The sequence below is a fragment of the Cnephaeus nilssonii genome, assembly GCF_951640355.1.
Source record: "Cnephaeus nilssonii genome assembly, chromosome: 22".
Taxonomy (NCBI): Eukaryota; Metazoa; Chordata; class Mammalia; order Chiroptera; family Vespertilionidae; genus Cnephaeus; species Cnephaeus nilssonii.
Window position 1 is genome coordinate 1,060,960 of NC_137093.1, and position 20,963 is coordinate 1,081,922.

The window sequence follows — 20,963 nt, forward strand, 5'->3', positions numbered from 1 at the left end:
GGGACGATGACTCAAAGTTTGTTGTGGGGCTCAAAGCAGAAGCCTAGCCTCAGCAAGGTGAGGAGGCGAGCACTTACTGGGGAGAATCATGTTCCAGGGATGGCGCCTGAGCACCCAAAGCTCCGGGTTCCAGGTCTAGTTGGTGGTTGGAGGCCACCTGACGCTGAGTGTATGTGCCCTCGGGTGTGGCTAGAGCATGGCACATGCTGCTGACAGGGTGGGAAATCTTTGACTCTGTCCCATGCCCATCAGGAGTGGTGGCTCAAACATGGAGGCCCTTCATAGGTTCAACTTCAAGTCAAGAACTGCCAAAGGCGCCCCGCCCCCCCGCCCTGTCTCCTCGGCCTGCGTCGCTGCTCCGCCGCTCCGTCACCTCCACTGCCTTCCTGCCCAAGCGCCGCCCGGCCAGCTGCCATGGCGAACATGGTCGACATGAAGCTGTATGACATCCTGGGCGTGCTGCCCAGTGCCAGTGAGAACGAGCTGAAGAAGGCGTACAGAAAATTAGCCAAGGAATACCACCCTGATAAGAATCCAAATGCTGGTGACAAATTCAAAGATATAAGTTTTGCATATGAAGTACTATCAAATCCTGAGAAACGCAAGTTATATGACCGATATGGAGAACAAGGCCTTCGGGAAGGCAGCGGTGGAGGTGGTGGAATGGATGAGATCTTCTCTCACATTTTCGGTAGGGGACTGTTTGGCTTCGTGGGCAATCAGAGTAGAAGTCGAAATGGCAGAAGAGGAGAAGATATGATGCATCCACTCAAAGTGTCTTTAGAAGATCTGTATAATGACAAGACCTCCACACTGCAGCTTAGCAAGAACGCGCTCTGCAGTGCGTGCAGTGGCCAAGGTGGAGAGTCACGGGCTGTTCAGAAGAGAAGTGCCTGCCGGGGTCATGGCATCCGCATCATGATCCAACAGCTGGCCCCGGGGATGGTGCAGCAGATGCAGTCCGTGTGCTCCGACTGCAACGGAGAAGGAGAGGTCATTAATGAGAAGGACTGCTGTAAAAAGTACGAAGGGAAGAAGGCGATTAAAGAAGTCAAGATTCTCGAGGTCCACGTGGACAAGGGCATGAAGCGTGGCCAGAGGATCACGTTCGCGGGGGAAGCAGACCAGGCCCCTGGAGTGGAGCCAGGAGACATCGTTCTCTTGCTATAAGAGAAAGAACATGAGGTGTTCCAACGAGATGGCAACAATCTGCACATGATGTACAAGATAGGCCTCGTGGAGGCCCTCAGCAGCTTCCAGTTCAAATTCAAGCACCTCGGTGCCCATCAGATCGTGGTGAAGTACCCATCTGGCAAGGTCATCAAGCGGGGTGCATCCAGGTGGTTCAAGGTGAAGGAATACCACAGTATCGTAACCACTTCGAGAAAGGCAACCTGTACATAAAGTTTGACATGCAGTTTCCTGAGAACAACTGGGTCAGCCCCGACAAGCTTTCTGAACTAGGAGACCTTCTGCCATCCCGACCAGAAGTCCTGAACATCATCGGAGACACAGAGGAGGTGGAGCTTCAGGAATTGACAGCACTGGGGCTCAGGAGGTGGGCAGCGGCGCGAGGCCTACAACGACAGCTCCGACGAGGAGAGCAGCAGCCACCACGGCCCAGGCGTGCAGTGTGCCCACCAGTGAGCCACACGGCGCGGGCGGGTCTCCTCCGAATGCCCGGTTGGTCTTCAGCGGCCCAGCCAGAGGGTCTGTCGATCCGAATGAACTGATGGATATCTCCTGGTCTATGTGTAACTTTAAAGTCGGTATAGTATCTACAGAGTGTATAATTTAACTAGCCACAGAGCTCTGCATCTTCGTCTGACTGGTCTGTGCAGAGGAGAGCACTCGAGGAGGCAGGACTGACACGTGTTCCCAGGCCGCCTGGTCTGTGCACGGTTTCTATCAGTTCCGTATAGATTTTTGTTCCATGTTTGCACCTCGAAGCCCAGGTTGAAAAGTCTGTCCAGTATGTCCTGGAGCTTGTGTTTGGCTGCACCTGCATCATAAGCTGCTATAAGCAGAATAAAGAGTTTCCGAGTCTGCATCTCGTGGAGGTGCATGGATGTGGGCTTTGCACACAGAGGGCTTGGTGCTGACTGGGAACAGTGGGAATGACATCACTGATGGTTGTCACGTTGTTGTTTTTCCCTCTTTTTCTTGTTTTTTATCATCTTGTGAAAGGTTTGGAAACCCAGTAATAAAAAGCAGTTGGTGTAAAAAAAAGAACTGCCAAAGGCAAGAGCTGGCCAGGAGGAACTGGAGCCCAGCGGCCACTTGCTCTTTACTTACAATGTGGCTTAACTTTTTAAATGACTGCCTGGACCATACAAAGAGGCCTTTTCTGCTGGGGGAAGGGAAGTGCAAGACCAGGCGATGTAAGTGGTAATAGCACTGGGTGAGAGGTTGGAGCAAAAGAGTTTGCTCCAGAACAATGAGGTGCATCCTTAACAAGAGGTGATCATGTCTCTCCCGAAGCCCCCAGGGTGTTTTGAGATTCAGAGGCTATTTCCTAGAAGTATGAGGTCAGGTTCCTTCAAATAGAAAAACAGTGTTCCTCTCTGGACAGTAAACCTAAGTGCACAGAGGGGCAGCCTTGAGGATGACACTGTCAAAAATTTATATGGTCCAGAGTGGAGGACAAATTTACAGGCTTTGACCTCAGGCCCCAGTTCAAATCAAATCTCTGAAGAGTTCCTAATGACATAAACATAGGAAAGTCATCTGCAGCCTTTCCGAGGCTCAGTTTTGTCATCCATAAACTCGGAATTTGCAGAAAGGGTGCTAGAAGGGATATATTCAAAAGCTGGGAGAAGGCATTCTGCACAGAGCCTCAGTAAGTCCATGTAGTAATCATGGTAATAGCAGCATTGATGTTTTCTGATCAAGACTTTGTGTGAATCACTTTGAGAACTCACTACCACCTCCACCCACCATGCTCTAAATATCAAAAATGAAAGGCAAAAATAAGAAAACAAAAAATATGACTCAAAAACAAGATAAATATCTCATAGATCAGAAACTCTAAATAGTAGTGACCTAATATTTGCCCGTTCCACCCTGCTACCAAAGCCAGATAAGGACACCTCAAAAAATAGAACTATAGATTAATATTCCTGATGAATATAGATGTAAGAATTCTGAACAAAATATTAACAAACCAAATTCAACAGCATATTAAAAGGATCCTACATCACCACCAAGTGGGATTTATCCCTGTGAGGCAAGGGTGGTTCAGCACACAAAACTCAATAAACATGGTCCATAGACATCCCTTTAGTTAGGTAAAAGATAAATGTAATTTTATCATCTCAATAGATGCAGGGGGGAAAATTACTTAATACACCATCTCTTCATGATAAAAATGCTCAACAAATTTGGTATAAAAGAAACATAACAGACTTGGCTGCGCAGCAGGGCTGCTGACGTCTCAGCAGTCTGAGGAGTTGGCTGCGGGCTAGCCGGACTCCTGGCCATGGTGTGGGAGACAGCAGCCACCCTGAAGCTATTGTCTTTCCACGGCTCTGCTCAGTGCAGAGGAATGTGTTTGTTACAAGGAGAGACAAAATGGCAGTGGAATAGATAGACGTGTCCCGAGCCTTGTCCCAGAGCAGATAGAAAGAACAGCTGAAACGAGTAACATTCAACCCGAATTGGCAAAGGAGACTCGGTGGCCCAGGGCACTGCAACAACGCAAGCAGCAGACACGTGAGCAGCCTACTCCTGTCCAAAGAGCAGCAGTCCCACGAGTAGCCCGCCTCAGGCCTAAGAGCAGCAGCCTCACATGGCCGGCCCCTGTCCAAGGAGCAGCAGCTATATAAGTGGCCCACTCCCCTGTCCAAGGAGCAGCAACGACGTGAGCAGCCCACCCCATCTGAGGAGCAGCAGCCACAAGAGCAGGCGGCCCACATTTGAGGAGCGGCAGCCCCACGCAGCCCACCCCCATCCAAGGAGCAGCATCTGCGTGCAGCCCACACCCTGCACCTGTCTGAGGAACAGCAGTTGTGCGAGCAACCTGCCCCTGTCCAAGGAGCAGCAGCTGCATGAGCAGCCCACCCCCGTACAAGGAATAGCAGCACCGCAAGCAGCCTGCACCATTTTGAGGAGCAGCAACCACCTGAGCAGCCCACCCTGGAATGAGAAGCAGCAGCCACACGAGCAGACTGCCCACATCAAGGACCAGCAGCCCTGCTTAGCCCACACTGGTCCGAGGAGCAGCAGCCACATGCAGCCTGCACCAGTCCAACGAGAAGCAGTTGGGTGTGTGGCCCACCCCCAGCCAAGGAGCAGCAGCTGCACGTGCAGCTCACTCCCGCCTGAGGAGCAGCAGCCATGCAAGCAGCCCATACCCTGTCCAAGGAGCAGCAGCTGTGTGAACAGCCCACCCCCATATGAGGAAAAGCAGCGCCGTGAGAAGCCTGCCCCCATTCAAGGAGCAGCAGCCGCCCGAACAGCCCCCCACCAGACCGAGGAGCAGCAGCCACATGAGCAGACCGCCCATGTCTGAGAAGCGGCAGTCCTGTGCAGCCTGCACTGGTCTGAGGAGCAGTAGCTACATGCAGCCTGCACCTAACAGACGAGCAGCAACTGGGTGAGCTGCCCACCCCCATCCTAGGAGCAGCAGCAGCATGTGCAGCTCACTCCCATCTGAGGAGCAACAGCCAAGCAAGCAGCCCATTCCCCATCCAACGAGCAGCAGCTGCACCTGTACGAGGAACACCAGCCTGGCAAGCAACCTGCTCCTGTCCAAGAAGTGGCAGCCTTATGAGCAGCCCGCCCCATCTGAGGAACAGCATCAGTGTGCACTCAGCACTGATCCAAGGAGCAGCAGCCATGTGAGCAGTCCGCCCCTGTCTGAGGAGCAGCAGCCACGCGAGCAGCCCACCCCCATCCAAGGAACAGCAGCTGTGTGAGCAGCCTCCCCCACCAGCCAGAGGAGTCACCACTGCTGTGAACAGCACACACCAGAGGAGCTGCTACCAACTGAGGAGCAGCCACTTCAGTGACTGCCTGAGGAGCAACCACAGCCCAAGGAGCCACTGTTACCAAAGAAGCAGCTCCTGCATGACTCGACATCTAGATCAATCAGTAAGACCGAAAATGGCTAGACAAAGAAACCCCCAAAGGAAAGAAAATGAGGAATTGCCAGAAAAGCAGCAAAGTGAAACAGAGGCAAGCAGTATGTCAGAAAAAGAATTCAGAATAAGGGTTATACAGTTCATAAACTGGATGGAGGAAAAAAATCAACAACTTATGTACGAATCAAGAAGAAATGCATGAAAAAAATCAATAACTTACGTTGGAATCAAGAAATGTAGAGTGATATAACTGCAATAAAAAACACCATGGAAAGTTTCAACAGTAGACTAGGAGAAGCAGAGGACTGAATTAGAGAATTAAAAGACAGGGAAGCAAAACACACCCAAACTGAACTGCAATTGGAGAAAAAAATTAAAACACAGGAGGAGAGCCTAAGGGAGCTATGGGACAACACGAAACGAAGCAGCATACGAATAATAGGGGTGCCAGAACAACAGGAAGAGGAACAAGGGTTAGAAAACCTATTTGAAGAAATAATGTCAGAAAATGTCCTTGATGTGGGGAAGAAAAAAGTCACACAAGCATAGAGTCCCAAACAAGAAGAACCTGAAAAACCCACACCAAGACACATCATAATTATGATGGCAAATGATCAAGACAAAGAGAGAATCTTAAAGGCTGCAAGAGAGAGACAGGAAATTACATACAAGGGAGCTCCCATTAGATTATCAGATTTCTCAACAGAAACACATCAGGCCAGAAAAGAATGGAAGGAAATTTACAAAGTGATGCAAAGCAAGGGACTGAATCCAAGAATACTCTATCCAGCAAGGCTATTATTCAAAATTGAAGGGGAAATAAGGACCTTCACTGAAAAAAAAAGGCTAAGAGAATTTATCACTACCAAGCCAGCAATGCAAGAAATGCTAAAGGGACTGGTGTAAAAAGAAGAAATAAAAAGGTAAGAAAGTACACAGACACAAAAAATAAAAATGGCTACAAGCAATTACCTTTCAATAATAACTTTAAAATGTAAACAAACTAAATGCTCCAATCAAAAGACATCAAGTGGATGAATGGGGGGAAAAAATGACCCATATATAAGCTGTCTACAAGAGACCCACCTCAGAACAAGGGACTCACACAGACTGAAAGTAAAGGGATGGAAAAATATCTTTCAGGCAAATGGAAATGAAAAAAAAAGAAAAAGAAAAGCTGGGGTAGCAAGACTTACATCTGACAAAATTGACCTCAAAGTGAAGGCCATAACAAGAGATTCATAAGGCCATTTCATAATACTAAAGGGATTGATACAACAAGAGGATATAACCCTGATAAACATATATGCACCCAATGCAGGAGGACCCAAATACATAAAAAAACAACAACAACAAAACTCCTGGATGATATCAAGGGAGAGATTGACAACAATACAATCATAGTAGGGGATTTTAATACACCACTGACATCACTGAATAAATCCTCTAGACAAAAAAATCAGCAAATAAACAGCAATCCTAAATGACTCACTAGATCAGATGGACTTAATTGACATCTTCAGAATATTTCACCCCAAAGCCACAGATATACGTTCTTCTCAAGTGCACATGGGACATTTTCAAAAATATACCACATATTAGGTCACAAACAAAGTCTCCCCAAATTCAAGAATATTGAAATCATATAAAGCATTTTTTTCAGACCACAATGGCATAATATTAGAAATAAAATACAATAAAAACAGCCCCCCAAATTCAAACACTTGGAAGCTGAATAGCATGCTATTAAACAGAGATTGGGTTACCAAAGAGATCAGAGAAGAAGTTAAAAACATCCTGGAAACTAATGACAATAAAAAACACAACAATCCAAAATCTATGGGACACAATGAAAGCAGTCTTGAGAGGGAAGTTTTCAGTGCTACAGGCCTACCTCAAAAAACAAGAAAAAAATGGTAATAAATCATTTAACTCTACAACTCAAAGAATTAGAAAGAGAGCAACAAGAATAACCCAGAGTGAGTAGAAGAAAGAAAAGAATAAAGATCAGAGCAGAAATAAATGATATAGAGACCAAAAAAAAACAATACAAAAGATCAATGAAACCAAGAGCTGGTTCTTTGAAAAGATAAACAAGATTGATTAACCTCTAGGCAGGCTCACCAAGAAGCAAAGAGAGAGGACCCAAATTAACAAAATCAGAAATGAAAGGTGAAATAACAACAGACCCCACAAAAATACAAAGGATTGTTAAAAAATACTATGAACAACTATTCTAACAAACTAGACAACCTGGAGGAAATGGACATATTCCTAGAAAAGTACAACCTTCCCAAACTCAATCAGGAAGATTCTAAACAGCTCAATAGGCCAATAACTATGGAAGAAATTGAAGCAGTAATTAAAAAGCTTCCAGCAAACAAAAGCCCAGGGCCAGATGGCTTCACAGGGGAGTTTTACCAAACATTCAAGGAAGAACTAAAACCTATCCTTCTCAGACTATTCCAAAAATTTCAAGAGGAAGTAACACTTCAAGATCATTCTATGAAACCAGCATCACCCTAATATCAAAACCAGATAAAGACAATGCAATGAAAGAGAATTACAGGCCAATATCCCTCATGAACATAGATGCCAAAATCCTCAACAAAATTTTAGCAAATCGGATCCAGCAGTACATCAGAAAGATCATACACCATGACCAAGTAGGATTTATCCCGGAGATGCAAGGATGGTACAATATCTGCAAATCAATAAACGTGATACATTACATAAAAAAATTGAGAGATAAAAATCACATAGTCATATCCATTGATGCAGAAAAAGCAAAATCCAACATCCTTTGTTTATAAACACTCTAAGCAAGGTGGGAATAGAAGGATCATACCTCAACACAATAAAAGCAATATATGACAAACCCACAGCCAACATCATACTTAATGGGCAAAAACTAAAACCATTTTCCCTAAGAACAGGAACAAGACAGGGATGCCCACTCTCACAACTCCTGTTCAACATAGTACTGGAAGTACTAGCCATTGCGATCAGACAAGAAGAAATAAAAGGCATCCAAATTGGAAAAGAAGAAGTAAAACTGTCCTTATTCGCAGATGACATGATACTGTACATAAAAAACCCTAAAGACTCCATCAAAAATTATTAGACTTAATAAATGAATTTGGCAATGTAGTATTTCTATACACCAATAATGAAATTACAGAAAGAGATTAGAAAAGCAATCCCATTTACCATCGCACCAAAAAAAAAAAAAAATTAAGATACCTAGGAATAAACTTAACTAAGGATGTAAAAGACCTATACGTGGAAAACTACAGGATACTGAAAAAAGAGATAGACGAAGACATAAACAGATGGAAGAACATGCCATGTTCATAGATTGGTGGAATCAACATCATTAAAATGTCCATACTACCCAAAGCAATCTATAGATTCAATGCACTCCCCATTAAAATATCAATGGTATATTTCACAGACCTAAGACGAACTTTCCAAAAATTCATCTGGAATAAAAAGACCCTGAATAGCTGTAGCAATCCTGAGAAAGAAGAACAAAGTAGGTGGGATCTCAATACCAGATATAAAAGTGTATTACAAAGCCACTGTTCTCAAAACAGCCTGGTATTGGCACAAGAACAGACATATAAATCAATGGAATAGAATAGAGAACCCAGAAATTGACCCAAGCCACTATGCTCAATTAATATTTGACAAAGGAGGCATGAACATACAATGGAGTCAAGACAGTCTTCCATAAATGGTGTTGGGAAAATTGGACAGATACATGCAAAAAAATGAAACTAGACCACCAACTTACACCATATACAAAAAAACTCAAAATGGATAAAGAACTTAAACATAAGATGGGAAACCATAAAAATTCTAGAGGAATCCATAGGCATCAAAATCTCAGACATATGCCGAAAGAACTTCTTCACTGATACTGCTCCTAGGCCAATGGAAACTAAAGAGAAAATAAACAAATGGGACTACATCAAAATATAAAATCTTTTTCACAGCAAAAGAAACCATCAACAAAACAACAAGAAAGCCCACTGCATTGGAGAACATATTTGCCAGTGTTATCACTGATAAGGGCTTAATCTCCAACATTTACAGGGAACTCATACAACTTAACAAAAGGAAAATAAACAACCCAATAAAAAAATGGGCAACAAATAGATACTTTTCGAAAGAAGACAGAATGAAGGCCAAGAGACATATGAAAACATGCTCAAAGTCACTAATCATCTGAGAGATGCAAATCAAAATGACAATGCGGTACCATCTCACACCTGTCAGAATGGCTCTCATCACCAAATCAACAAATGACAAGTGCTGGCTAGGATGCGGAGAAAAAGGAACCCTCATGACCTGCTGGTGGGAATGCAGACTGGTGCAGCCACTGTGGAGAATAGTATGGAGTTTCCTCAAGAAACTAAAAATGGAACTCCCTTTTGACCCAGTAATCCCACTTCTAGGAATATATCCCAAGAAACTAGAAACACCAATTAGAAAGGACATATGCACCCCTATGTTCATAGCAGCACAATTCACCATACTTAAGATTTTGAAACAGCCTAAGTGTCCATCAGCAGATGACTGGATCAGAAAACTATGGTACATCTACACAATGGAATACTACACTGTGGTGAAAAAGGAGTTCTTACCATTTGCAGCAGCATGAATGGATCTGGAGAGCATTATGCTAAGTGAAATAAGCCAGGCAGAGAAAGATAAATATCACATGATCTCACTCATTTGTGGAATATAATGAACAACTCCATTTCATTTTTATACACTAATAATGAACACTCAGAAAGGAAAACTAAGAAAATAATCTCATTTACAATGGTCTAAAATAAACAAACTACCTAGGAATAAATTTAACCAAGAAACTAAAAGACTTATCATCAGAAATTTATAAGACTGTGAAGAAAGAAATTGAAGAAGATATAAATGGAAGTATATACCATGGTCATAGATAGAAGAATTAACATTATTGAAATGTCCATGCTACCTAAAGCAATCTATAGAGTCAGTGCGATTACTACCAAAATACCTATGGCATTTTTCCCAGAACTAGCACAAATAAAAAATTTATGTGGAACCACAAAAGACCCCAACTAGCCGTAGCTAATCTTGAGAAAGAGGAACAAACTTGGAGGTATCACACTATATACTGCCAGTCTATAGTAATCAAAACAGCATAGTATTGGCATAAAGATAGTCATATATATATATATATATATATATATATATATATATATATATATATATATATATCTATCTATCAATGGACCACAGAGAATGCAGAATCCAGAAATAAACCCATGCCTATGTGGTCAATTAATATGTGACAAAGGAGGCAATAATATGCAGATAAGTTAAGACAGTCAATAAGTGACTTTGGGAAAATTGGACAGATACATGCAAAAAAAATAATAAAACTAGGCCACCTTCTTACACCATATGCAAGAATAAAATCAAAATAGATTAAAGACTTAAAAGTAAGACTGAAAACCATAAAACTTTCAGAAGAAAGCCTAGGCAGTAAAATCTCTGGCATCTGTTTTAACAATGCTTTTCTCTGATACATCTCCGGAGCAAGGGATACCGAAAGGTTTAGGGTGAGCCAGAGTCACATACCTATGACATGAGGCCATAATGTTTCAAAAGAGATTTTATTCTGGGCACCTGGGTGCAAGTGGGCTGAGACCCAGAAAGGCATCAGCGAAGAGAGCAGGGAGAGGTAGGTTTTTATTCATCCTTGCTGGCTGCAAGCCACTCTGCTGACCTAAGGGTCCGGTCCATCCTTTGCTCCTCCCAGCATCAGATGGCTAGTGATTATCTGGGCTATGCGGTGCTCAAGGTTGCAAGCTTTCTGCAAGATATCTGCTAAGCACAATAAGTTTCCTCTGCCCTGTTTTATTCTCTTTAACCCTTTCATTCCATCTTAAAGGGTATATATAAAGGAAAAGAAGGGGGATGGGTCACCGTTTCTCTTTTATTACTTCCTGCAGGAGAAGGGTTGTTGTGCATGCCTAAGGAGTAAATTTAGATTATTTCCTGGGGTATAGGCCTGTAGGGTCCCTTTACCTGGGTAAGGACAAACTGTTCTACTGTCTTAACTAAGACTTGTAATCTTGTTTTTATGAACTTGGCAACTAATTTTTAAATGCAGGGCCCAAGGAGGAAGAGGAGGAGAAATAGTGTCAGGGGGACTAAGAGGGGTAAAAACCAGGTTAATTTGGGCAGAGCTGCTTGTAGGCTGGACCATATGGACTGCTCTACTCTGTCCTGACTGACCTCCCTGAGCCATTGCGTATTCTGTAGAATGCACTGTATTCTTTCCTTTATTTGATCTGTAGAGTTTAGATAAAAACAACAGGAGGTGTCAACAATTAAACAAACCCCTCCCTTTTTGGCTATATATAGTCTAGGGTGAGTAGGGGGATCATTTTAGGGATATAAGAGATCTGCGAGATTTAGAAGCACTACGAAGGTAAACAGATAAGATCTGAAGAGAAACCCTGTAAATTGCCCTGGAGCCAGAGGTCTGTAATGAGTTCAAAAATATCTCACACTGTTCGGATGGGATAGTCTGTGCCAGGTAGGGCAATGTTGTCACTAACAGTCTGCAGGAATGTGGAATACTGGGTATACAACTAGCCATTTGGCTGATATGTGAGAGGGCTATTTTTCTCAGGAAGGCTAGTGGGAGGGTAGGTTATTCTAGAGGCAAGTTTTGTTGTTGTTGTTGTTGTTTTGTTTTGTTTTTTCAGTTTTGCCCCTTGCTAGGCATCTGGAGCTTTCTGCTCTGGTGAGATTTTACACTTGTATCTGGCCTATTGCCCTTGCCCTGGGGGTCAGGGACAATGAGGCCTGGGCACAAAAAGAGGTTTTGATGGTGTTTAGGGGTGGTATTTCCTGAGTACAAGTGGGGCTTGTTACCTGGTGGAGACAAACTGTTTTATACATTTTAGTATTACTGGGATAAAAGTTAGAACAAGAGTTATGACCAATGGTCTGGTGGAAGGAAAGAGACATTAATTTGGAGGGTTGTAGTCTAATATACCAAAATGAGTTTTATTCTTAAATTATTTATTTTTAAGTGTCCTTAGTTTAGGGAAGATAGGATTTACTAGATGGCTGTGGACTGCTTTTTTATTATTTCAGTTTTTCTATTCTGCTTGTCCTGGCTCACTGGTTTGTGCTATTTATATAATTTTTAAATATTCTTCCCTACAAACCTTTTGTAATTTTCATAAACATTTTTATAATTTTAATTAAACTTCTTTAAAAATGCATGTCCATGCCTTCCATTATTAAAACCATACAATTTTTAAATCGTAATTTTCCAATGATAATTAAAAGTAAACAGCCAGCATTTCTTAGATTGACATTGATGAACATTCTCATTTTTTAAGAAATATATCTTCAACAAAGCACTAGACATTATATTAACAGTTCTATATTTACTTTGTAGATTTTCTGTAATAAAAGCTAAAATCAGGTGAATTTATAACTTGTTGGAATATTTTAGATGTTTATGATTTAATCTAGCAATGTTCCAAAGTTTCAGAGTTTCCAAAGACTTTGGAAAATTATGTATAGGAAATGAGAATGGAGAAAAGGCAGGGGGAGGAGGGAGTGGGCCTAGCAGTCTGTTCCCAGGCCTCTAGCCGCTTGGATTTAAAACTGCCACATTTTTCCTTAGAGATAACATGCTAAGGTTTGGGTGATAATGAGTTCAGCTTCTTATAGTAGCCGGACTATTAAGTAAGTGTAGTTTTGTAGTAAATAAAGTTGTTCTTTGGAAAAAGAGGTGTGTGTGTGTGTGTGTGTGTGTGTGTGTGTGTGTGTGTGAGAAGGCGCTGAGGTCAGAGCATTAATGGGGTGAGAATGTTGGTCTTGGGATTTAAAGGCTCAGTGAGGAGTCCCTTGGCCGTGTCATGTTATAGTGGAGCGTTGCAAGAAAACTGAAGTTGGGAACTCAGAGGTGAGAGTACCTAGTGAGCCTGAGAAAGGAGAGTATTTCTTGTTTAGTGGAGGGGACAGTGATAGAGGAGATAAGGTGTTTATAGACTAAGGAATGGCATGGCTTTATGGGGTAAGAGTGAAATTGAAGTGGGTGACTGTCGTTTGGGACAGCTGGGCTTTATGAGGGGATGTCTGTACTGTTTCATTCGGGCAAGAAGAGTGGATAAGGGGGAATTTAGTAAGATGTAGTGTAGAGGTGAGGTGGCTACTGACTGTGAGACTAATCTGTCAACCCCCATAACAGAGACTGAGGAGGGAACAAGGGTCCCAGCGAATTCGGAGAGGGCAGTGACCCCAGTGTTAATTAAAAAGGAGATGGGCTTACCTGCCACCACAGTTGCTTCCCGAGGCTCTGTCCTGGTGATGTAAGTCTGTGGGGCCCTATCAGGGCCTGGGCAGCTTCAGTCTTTGGTGGCCAATCCCAGGAGGTCTGGGAGCTCCAAACCGGATCCAGAGTGCGGCCTTGCTGAGGTCCGACCTGGAGGGACCAGACTATGGTCTGATTTCCAGTGGCCTTCCCTCCTGCACCTTGGGCAGGGCCCAGGCGGAGGTCTCGGGTTTGGGCAGGACTTGGCCCAGTGTCCTCTCTTGTTGCATCTGAAGCAGGGCCCGGAGGAGGCTTAGCCTCTGACTACTCCTGGTTGGAGGACCAGCACTCCGTTTGGGGTCATGAGAGCGGTGGCTAGGAGCTGGAAGTCCTTCATCTGGGCTTCAGCCTTGGCCTGGTCTCATCCTTGTTTTCAGATTTGGGTCTACTTGTCTCTGTTATTAAAGACCCTAAAGGTCATGTTTAAAGGTCTCGTTGGGGGTTTGTCCCCTCTGGGCTTGTAGGGTCGAGATTGGAGTATTTTCTCTTGGTCTCTGTAAGGCGAGATTGGAAGACTGCCGGATCTTCATGTCTTTCCTGGGTGACTTCTGCTAATTTTTTAAATAATTAACTGCTTTGTGAGCTGTGCTTCCCAGTCCTTCTAGGCAGAGAACAGTGTGGTCTTGAGACCTGCGACCTGCCTGCCCTTCCTGATAGTTCCATTGTGGGTTCCTGTTAGGGGCAGCACCCGCTCTGACTGGGAGGGCAGGGGCCTGCTGGCCGAGGGTATTTGCGTGGCCCTGGACATGAAGCCAGATTTGGCACCAGCAATCTCTCCAAGGGGCACTTTAAGGCTAGTGCAGGAATCAGGGGAGGAAGAGAGCCGAAAGCTGCTCCGGAGCGGGTGTGAGATGGGGTGGTGGCGGTGGGATCCGCTGGGTGGAGGGTGGGCTCTCAGGCTGCCTGAGGAGTCTTAGGCTGGGGGACAAGGGGAGGGTCGGCGAGATCAAAGTGGTGAACGAGGAGGAGGATTTGAGATCCTCTGAGGGCTCAGAGTGGGGAAGGAAAAGCTGTGAGGGAGAGCAGCTGTCACAGAGAGAAGGACGTGTCCTGAGTGTGAAAAAGCCTGGACATACAGGCCTCAGACCACTTGCCTGCCTGCGGGGGACTGTCAAGGTCAGTTAGGATTTGGAAATGGACACAAGAGGAGCTCAGGAGGCGGACGATCACGTCTCCGAGTGCCAAGTGCCCCGTTGCTGGAACCCTGTGACGGCTCTTACCAGACCCTCACTAGACCTTCCCAGGTTTTCAGCACCAAATGAAAGGTCCAGTGTGGGCCAGGGTCGCGTACCTATGACATGAGGCCATAATGTATCAAAAGAGATTTTATTTCGGGCACCTGGGTGCAGGTGGGCTGAGACAGAGAAATGCATCAGGGAAGATAGCAGGGAGAGAGAGGTTTTTATTCATCCTTGCTGGTTGCAAGCCGCTCTGCTGATGTAAGGGTCTGGTCTTTCCTTGGTTCCTCCCATGCCAGGTGTCTCCTGGTTATCTGAGCTATGCTGAGCTCAAGGATGCAAGCTTTCTGCAAGATATCTGCTCAGCACAGTAAGTCTTTCTCTGCCCCGTTTATTCTCTTTCACCCTTTTAGAAACAAAGGAAAAATAAACAAATGGGATTACATCAAACTAAAAAGTTTTCACACAGCAAAGGAAGCCATCAACAAAACAAAAAGACAACCTACTTAAAGGGAAAAGATTTGCCAGTGATATATTAGATAAGGAGTTAATATACAAAAATTTATTAAGAACTCATACAACACAACACCCCCCCAAACAACCCAGGTACAAAATGGGCAGAGGACCTGAATAAATACTTCTAAAAAAGGGATGTAAAGATGGCCAATAGACATATGAAAAAATGCTTATCTCACTAATCATCAGAGAAATGCAAATTAAAACCACTGTGATATATCAGCTTGCATGTGTCAGAATGGCTGTCATTAATAAATCCACAAACAACAAGTGTTGTCAAGGATGTGGAGAAAAGCAAACCCTGTGGACTGTTGGTGGGAATGCAGACTGGTGCAGCCACGTGGAGAACAATATGAAGAGGCCTCACAAGATTAACAATGGAATTGCTGTGTGATCCAGTGATTCCACTTCTGGACATACAGTCAAAGGAACTCTAAACACTAATTTAAAAGAATACAAACACCCCTGTGTTCATTGCAGCATTATTTACATAGCCGAGATAGGAAAGTAACCCAAGTGTCCACCAAGAGAAGAGTGGGTAAAGAAGTGGTACCAATATACAACAGAATATAACTTGGCCTTAAAATAAAAAGAATGAAATCTTACCATTTGTGACAGCATGGATGGACCCAGAGAGTATTATGTTAAGTAAAATAAGCCAGTCTGAAAAAGACAAATACCACGTAATTTCACCTATATATGAAATCTGAAGAACAGAATAAATGAACAAACAAAACGGAAACAGACGCATAGACACAGAGACCCACGATGGTTGCCAGAGGGGAAGATGGGTGAAAAGGTGAAGGGGTCAGGAAGTACAAATTGGTATGTACAGAGCAGTCGTGAGGGTGGGTGTAAAGACAGCACAGGGAATATAGTCAACAACATGTGATAGCAATGTACGATGCCAGGAAGGGTCCAGGAAATATCAGGCGGCCACTTTGTAAAATATGTGATTGTCTAACCACTATGCTGTACACCTGAAATAATACAAAATAATACTGTAAATATGAACTGTAATTGAAAAAATGAAATTTAGGTTAAAAAATTGACGGGAAGACTGAATAGGTATTTTTTCAAAGAAGACATACAAATGGCCCACAAGTACATGACAAGATGCTTAACATCACTCATCAATGAAATGAAAATCAAAGTCACAATGAGTTATCACCTCACACCTATTCCAATGCTTATCATGAAAATGTAAAAGCTATCTGCTCTTGGCAAGAATGTGAAAAAAAGGGAACCTTTTATAGAGTGGTACCTGGCCTATGGACAAACGAATGGAGACTTCTGAAGAAATTAAAAATAGGCTACAAGATGATCCAACAATCCTCCTCTGGTCTATAGCCAAAGGAAAGGAAAACAGGATCTCAGAAACATCTAAACACATCACTTATGTGGAATCTACAAAAACCAAACTCAGAGGAACAGACGCTAGAGCAGTGGTTACTAGGCCTGGGGGGAAACAGGAGATGTTGGTAAAAGGGCACAAACTCCCAGTTACAAGATAAATACGTTCCAGGGATCTAATGTATATGACTGTAATGTGCTTATCCTGTCGAATAAAGAGGGAATATGCTAATTGACCCTCACACTGTCACAAAGATGGCGATGCCCACAGCCAATAAAGAGGGAATATGCTAATTGACTGTCACACCCTCAAAGATGGTGGCACCCACAGCCACTAGATGGCGGCGCCCAGTCCCCTCAGCCCTGCCAGCCACCCAGGGCCAGCCCGAGGCGCAGGCAAGCCTCGGATGGTGGCTGCTCAGCCACCCAGGGCCACCTGAGGCTCAGGTAACCAGGGCCGGCCGAGGCTTGTGCTGCCAGCAGTGGCAGCAGCAGAGGTGTGATGGGGCGTCGCCTTCCCCTGATTGCCGGGTCACCTCCTGCCCCTGAGGGCTCCCGGACTGTGAGAGGGGGTAGGCCGGGCTGAGGCACCTCCCCTCCAGTGCATGAATTTTCATGCACCGGGCCTCTAGTAGTTAATAATAGATATTATATACTTTAAAGTTGCTAAAAGAGTACATCTTAATTATTCTCTCTACAAAAACAGAGATGCTAGTTATGTTACATGATGGACATGTTAGATAAGGCTACCATGCTAATCATTTTGCAATACATGTGTATTAAATCACCATGTCATACACCTAACCTTATACAATGTTATATGTCAATTATATCCCAATAAAGCTGGAACAACATTTTAAAAAATAAAACCTATCCTTGTGGGTTATTATTTGTAAGGCTACTAAAACGGGGCGTAGGAAATATCTGGTGCTCTGAATAGGTAATGAGATCTAACCTCCACTTTGCTTCCTCTTGGCTATGTGCCCTGGGACTGATGGTCAGTAAAACTGGCCAGGCTGCTTATCAGTCATTTACTAGTAACAAGTGAAGCCTGCACTGACTCACTTTGAGCTGGTCTCTCTGACACTGTGCACCCATAGCCTTTATTTCTGTACATTGTGTACATTTAAAACCCATGTCTAAGCGTGGGAATACTCTGCTCCTTCCCTTCTAGGGAAGGGAAGGAGCAGAGTATTATGGGAACTTTAGAAGGGTCTTGAAATAAACAGAATTATGGGAACTTTAGAAGGGTCTTGAAATAAAATTTAAGAGTAATATCAATTGCTTTGTCTTAGGATCAAAATGTTTTATTGCCTTTGTTCATTTTCTATTACAGACCTCACATTCCAGTCAGCAAATTAGCAGTTTCAGAATCCTATGACACTTACATCAGTAGAAGTTTCCAAGTAACAAAAGAAATAATAAGTGAATGTAAAAGTAAAGGTAAGTGGTGTTATTTTGGACTCCATATTTAAACATGTGACCATTTCTCCATCATGGTTAATAGGCTAGTCAAGATGTTTTAACTTACTTAATAAATATTTCCAGACTCTTGTGTATGCTTTCATGCTAAATTTGTAACATTCCCTTGAATACCTGGAATGGTAAGCATTCCATGGGAATACACCAGACTCAGTTTTGATATGAAGTAACTTAGATGTTTCGTGCACTCTGTGATGGAGGAGGTTCCCCAGTACAGTTTCTAGAAGTTCTTTAGCAAACCACTGTTTTTCCTATAATTTGACCCACGTGGGTGAACATCCCCACACAAATATCCCTATGCAAATGCACACCCCGTCACTGCTGCCCCCAACCAAGGAGTGTTCTGTTAGACTCAAATCTGTTTGCTATTGAATTTTATAAACACTGAACTCAAATATTTAATGATATGTAAAAGTCTTCACTACAAAATGTTTAGTCAAAATAAGGTAGGTTACAGAAGAGTATATACATTCTCATCACTTTTTTCAAGTTAAAATATGAATCTTTACAGAGCAAAGACTGGAATTATATACACCAAAATGGATATCCCTCATCAACAGTATTATGAGTGATTCCCCCTTTCAGTTATCGCTCACTTCATTACCACTCTGAGATCCTACTAGAAAGAGACCCAGCATGTTCTCAACCAGAAGGTCTCAGTGCAGCAATGTGGAAAATACACTCACAGTATTTAATGAAACCACTGGGCGGGGGTCTGTAATGCTCGGAACAGAGCACACTGAAGGCAAAGAACAGGTTTGTATCTTGATGGTGGTGGTATTTACAGAAGGTTGCACGTGATGGAACTGGGTCCACCTGGTGGAACCTAAGTGAGCGATGTGCACTGGGCCATGTGCATTTCCTGGCTGGGAAAGCGTAGAGGTTAGGCAAGAAGCTGCCGGTGGAGGGTGCATGGATTTCGCTGCCTGTGTGTGTGCGTCCATGTGTAGCATACATAGTCTATATACGTACCACACAATATGTAAATATATGTTAGTGTGCATATACTTAGGTATAATATGATGCCTATGGCATGTAAAGTTGACACAGGGTTAAGGGCACCGGCCTCCATGCAGCTGGGATCCCCCAAAGCTTTACTATTTGCCACTATTGACTGGAAACCTTACTGAGCCTTCTGTTAACACATACTTTGTTTATGTATGAATACTATTCTGACAATAAAGTGAGCTACAAAAAAAGAATGTTACTAAGAACATCATGAGGAAGAGAAAATACACTTACAGCATCTAATGAAAAACCTGCACATAAGTGGATCCGCACAGTTCAAACCCATGTTGTCAAAGGTTAGCAGTGATTTGATGTGTGCGTGTAAACTACATCTGTAACCTCCTATGAATCTATAGTTATTTCACGATTAAAGTGTTTTTTAAAATAATACTAGGCTGCCTTCACAATACTAAGTATTTCCGAAATATTGTTTGGCCACATTGTGTCCTTGAGAATGCCTGCCCCTGCCCAGGCTTGGCTTCCAGTGTTTACAACGTTTGCATGTGTCTTGATAGAAATGGTCTTCCCAGTTCTTGCTTTCCCCCCAGGAAATAACATCTTGATTGTGGCCCACGCATCTTCCCTTGAAGCATGTACCTGCCAACTTCAGGGCCTGTCACCTCAGAACTCCAAGGACTTCGTACAAATGGTCCGAAAGGTAATCATGCTTGCATTTCAGGGCCTGTGGCCCCAGCAATTTTAGAGCCGTTCAGTGACTGCTGACAGCTGTTTTCTGAGCTGGGAAGATGCATTTATTGACTCTCTCACCAGATTACTGAGTGGTGGTATCCTGTGTAAGGTACTTTATTAGGTCTTGTGTGAGAGAAAAAGAACTGTTTGACCTAGTTCTAGTTTCTGAGCTAAAATGTAGGAAGTAGCTAAGTCTGAGCAGACTGGCTTCCCCTGAGGGGCTGTGGGTGGGAGGAAGAATGGTGAGTGAGCCAAAGTGCAGCATCTGACAGCTCGGCTGAGAGAGGGCCTGGCTGGGAGGCCGTGGGAAGCAGTGATTTAAACTCTCAGGCTGAAGGGCAAGCCCAAGAGAGGGCAGGGAGACAGAGAGCCCAGGAGGCTGGCGGACACCTCGGACTCCTCCTTTTCATGCCATCAACCCCCCTCCCCCCGCCATTTCCTTCCATAACACTCAGATGCTCCCTCTATGTGACCCCAGAGAGCCTGGTTCAAACTCCATTGCAATTATTTTCTCGTGTTTTTAAAAGCTTATTTATGCATCTGTCCTTCCCATTGCTCTGTAAGCGGCTTGCGGGCAGAGATTTTTGTCTTGTTTATAATGCAGCTCTGGACACACACACAAAAATAAGCTTCTAAAAGCCATGAGCCCTGAAGTGAGGAAGGACCAGCTTCAACACTGAATGTTGCAGATACATGTGGAAATAAATAAATAAAGCCGGGTGAAACAAACCAACAGCTTTTCAAAAATTGAATAATTTTTCCTATTGTCTAACTATAATTTCAGAAATGTTTAAGCTTCATTTTTAGCTTGACTTGCAATTATGAAATTAGGAATTGCCTGGCCTGTATGGCTCAGTGGTTGAGCATCATCCCATGCACCAAGAGGTCACCAGTTTGATTCCGGATCAGGGCACTTGCCCAGGTTGCGGGCTTGATCCCCGTTGGGGCGTGCAGGAGGCAGCCATAGATGTTTCTCTCCCATTGATGTTTCTATCTCTCTCTCCCTCCCTTCCTATCTCTCTAAAAATCAATAAAAACATTTTTTTTTAAATTAGGAATTAACAGGGCAGCCAGCTGTGGACAGCTAATCGCACTGGAGGAGCTCACATCTAATGAGCCATTCTGATGAGTCCTTGTGCAGTGTGACTACTCTTTCCTCGAGCCTACCAGCTTTTTCCATTTCATTTTCTTTATGGGTTTTGGGGAGATGCTTTTCTACAAAGCCCCTATTAATTCCTATGAATATTTGTTTTCAAGGGCCACCTG

The 20,963-nt window shown here is 43.6% G+C and overlaps 1 protein-coding gene across 1 annotated transcript in view; it reads left to right on the forward strand.

Moving 5' to 3' along the window:
• The window catches only part of UBASH3B (ubiquitin associated and SH3 domain containing B), a 164,188-nt gene that overhangs the window by 137,316 nt on the left and 5,909 nt on the right, over positions 1-20,963 (forward strand). The window contains exons 12-13 of the mRNA XM_079762336.1: positions 17,854-17,960; positions 19,556-19,665. Of these exons, the coding sequence (XP_079618462.1) occupies positions 17,854-17,960; positions 19,556-19,665 (217 nt within the window). The remainder of the gene's footprint in view (positions 1-17,853; positions 17,961-19,555; positions 19,666-20,963) is intronic.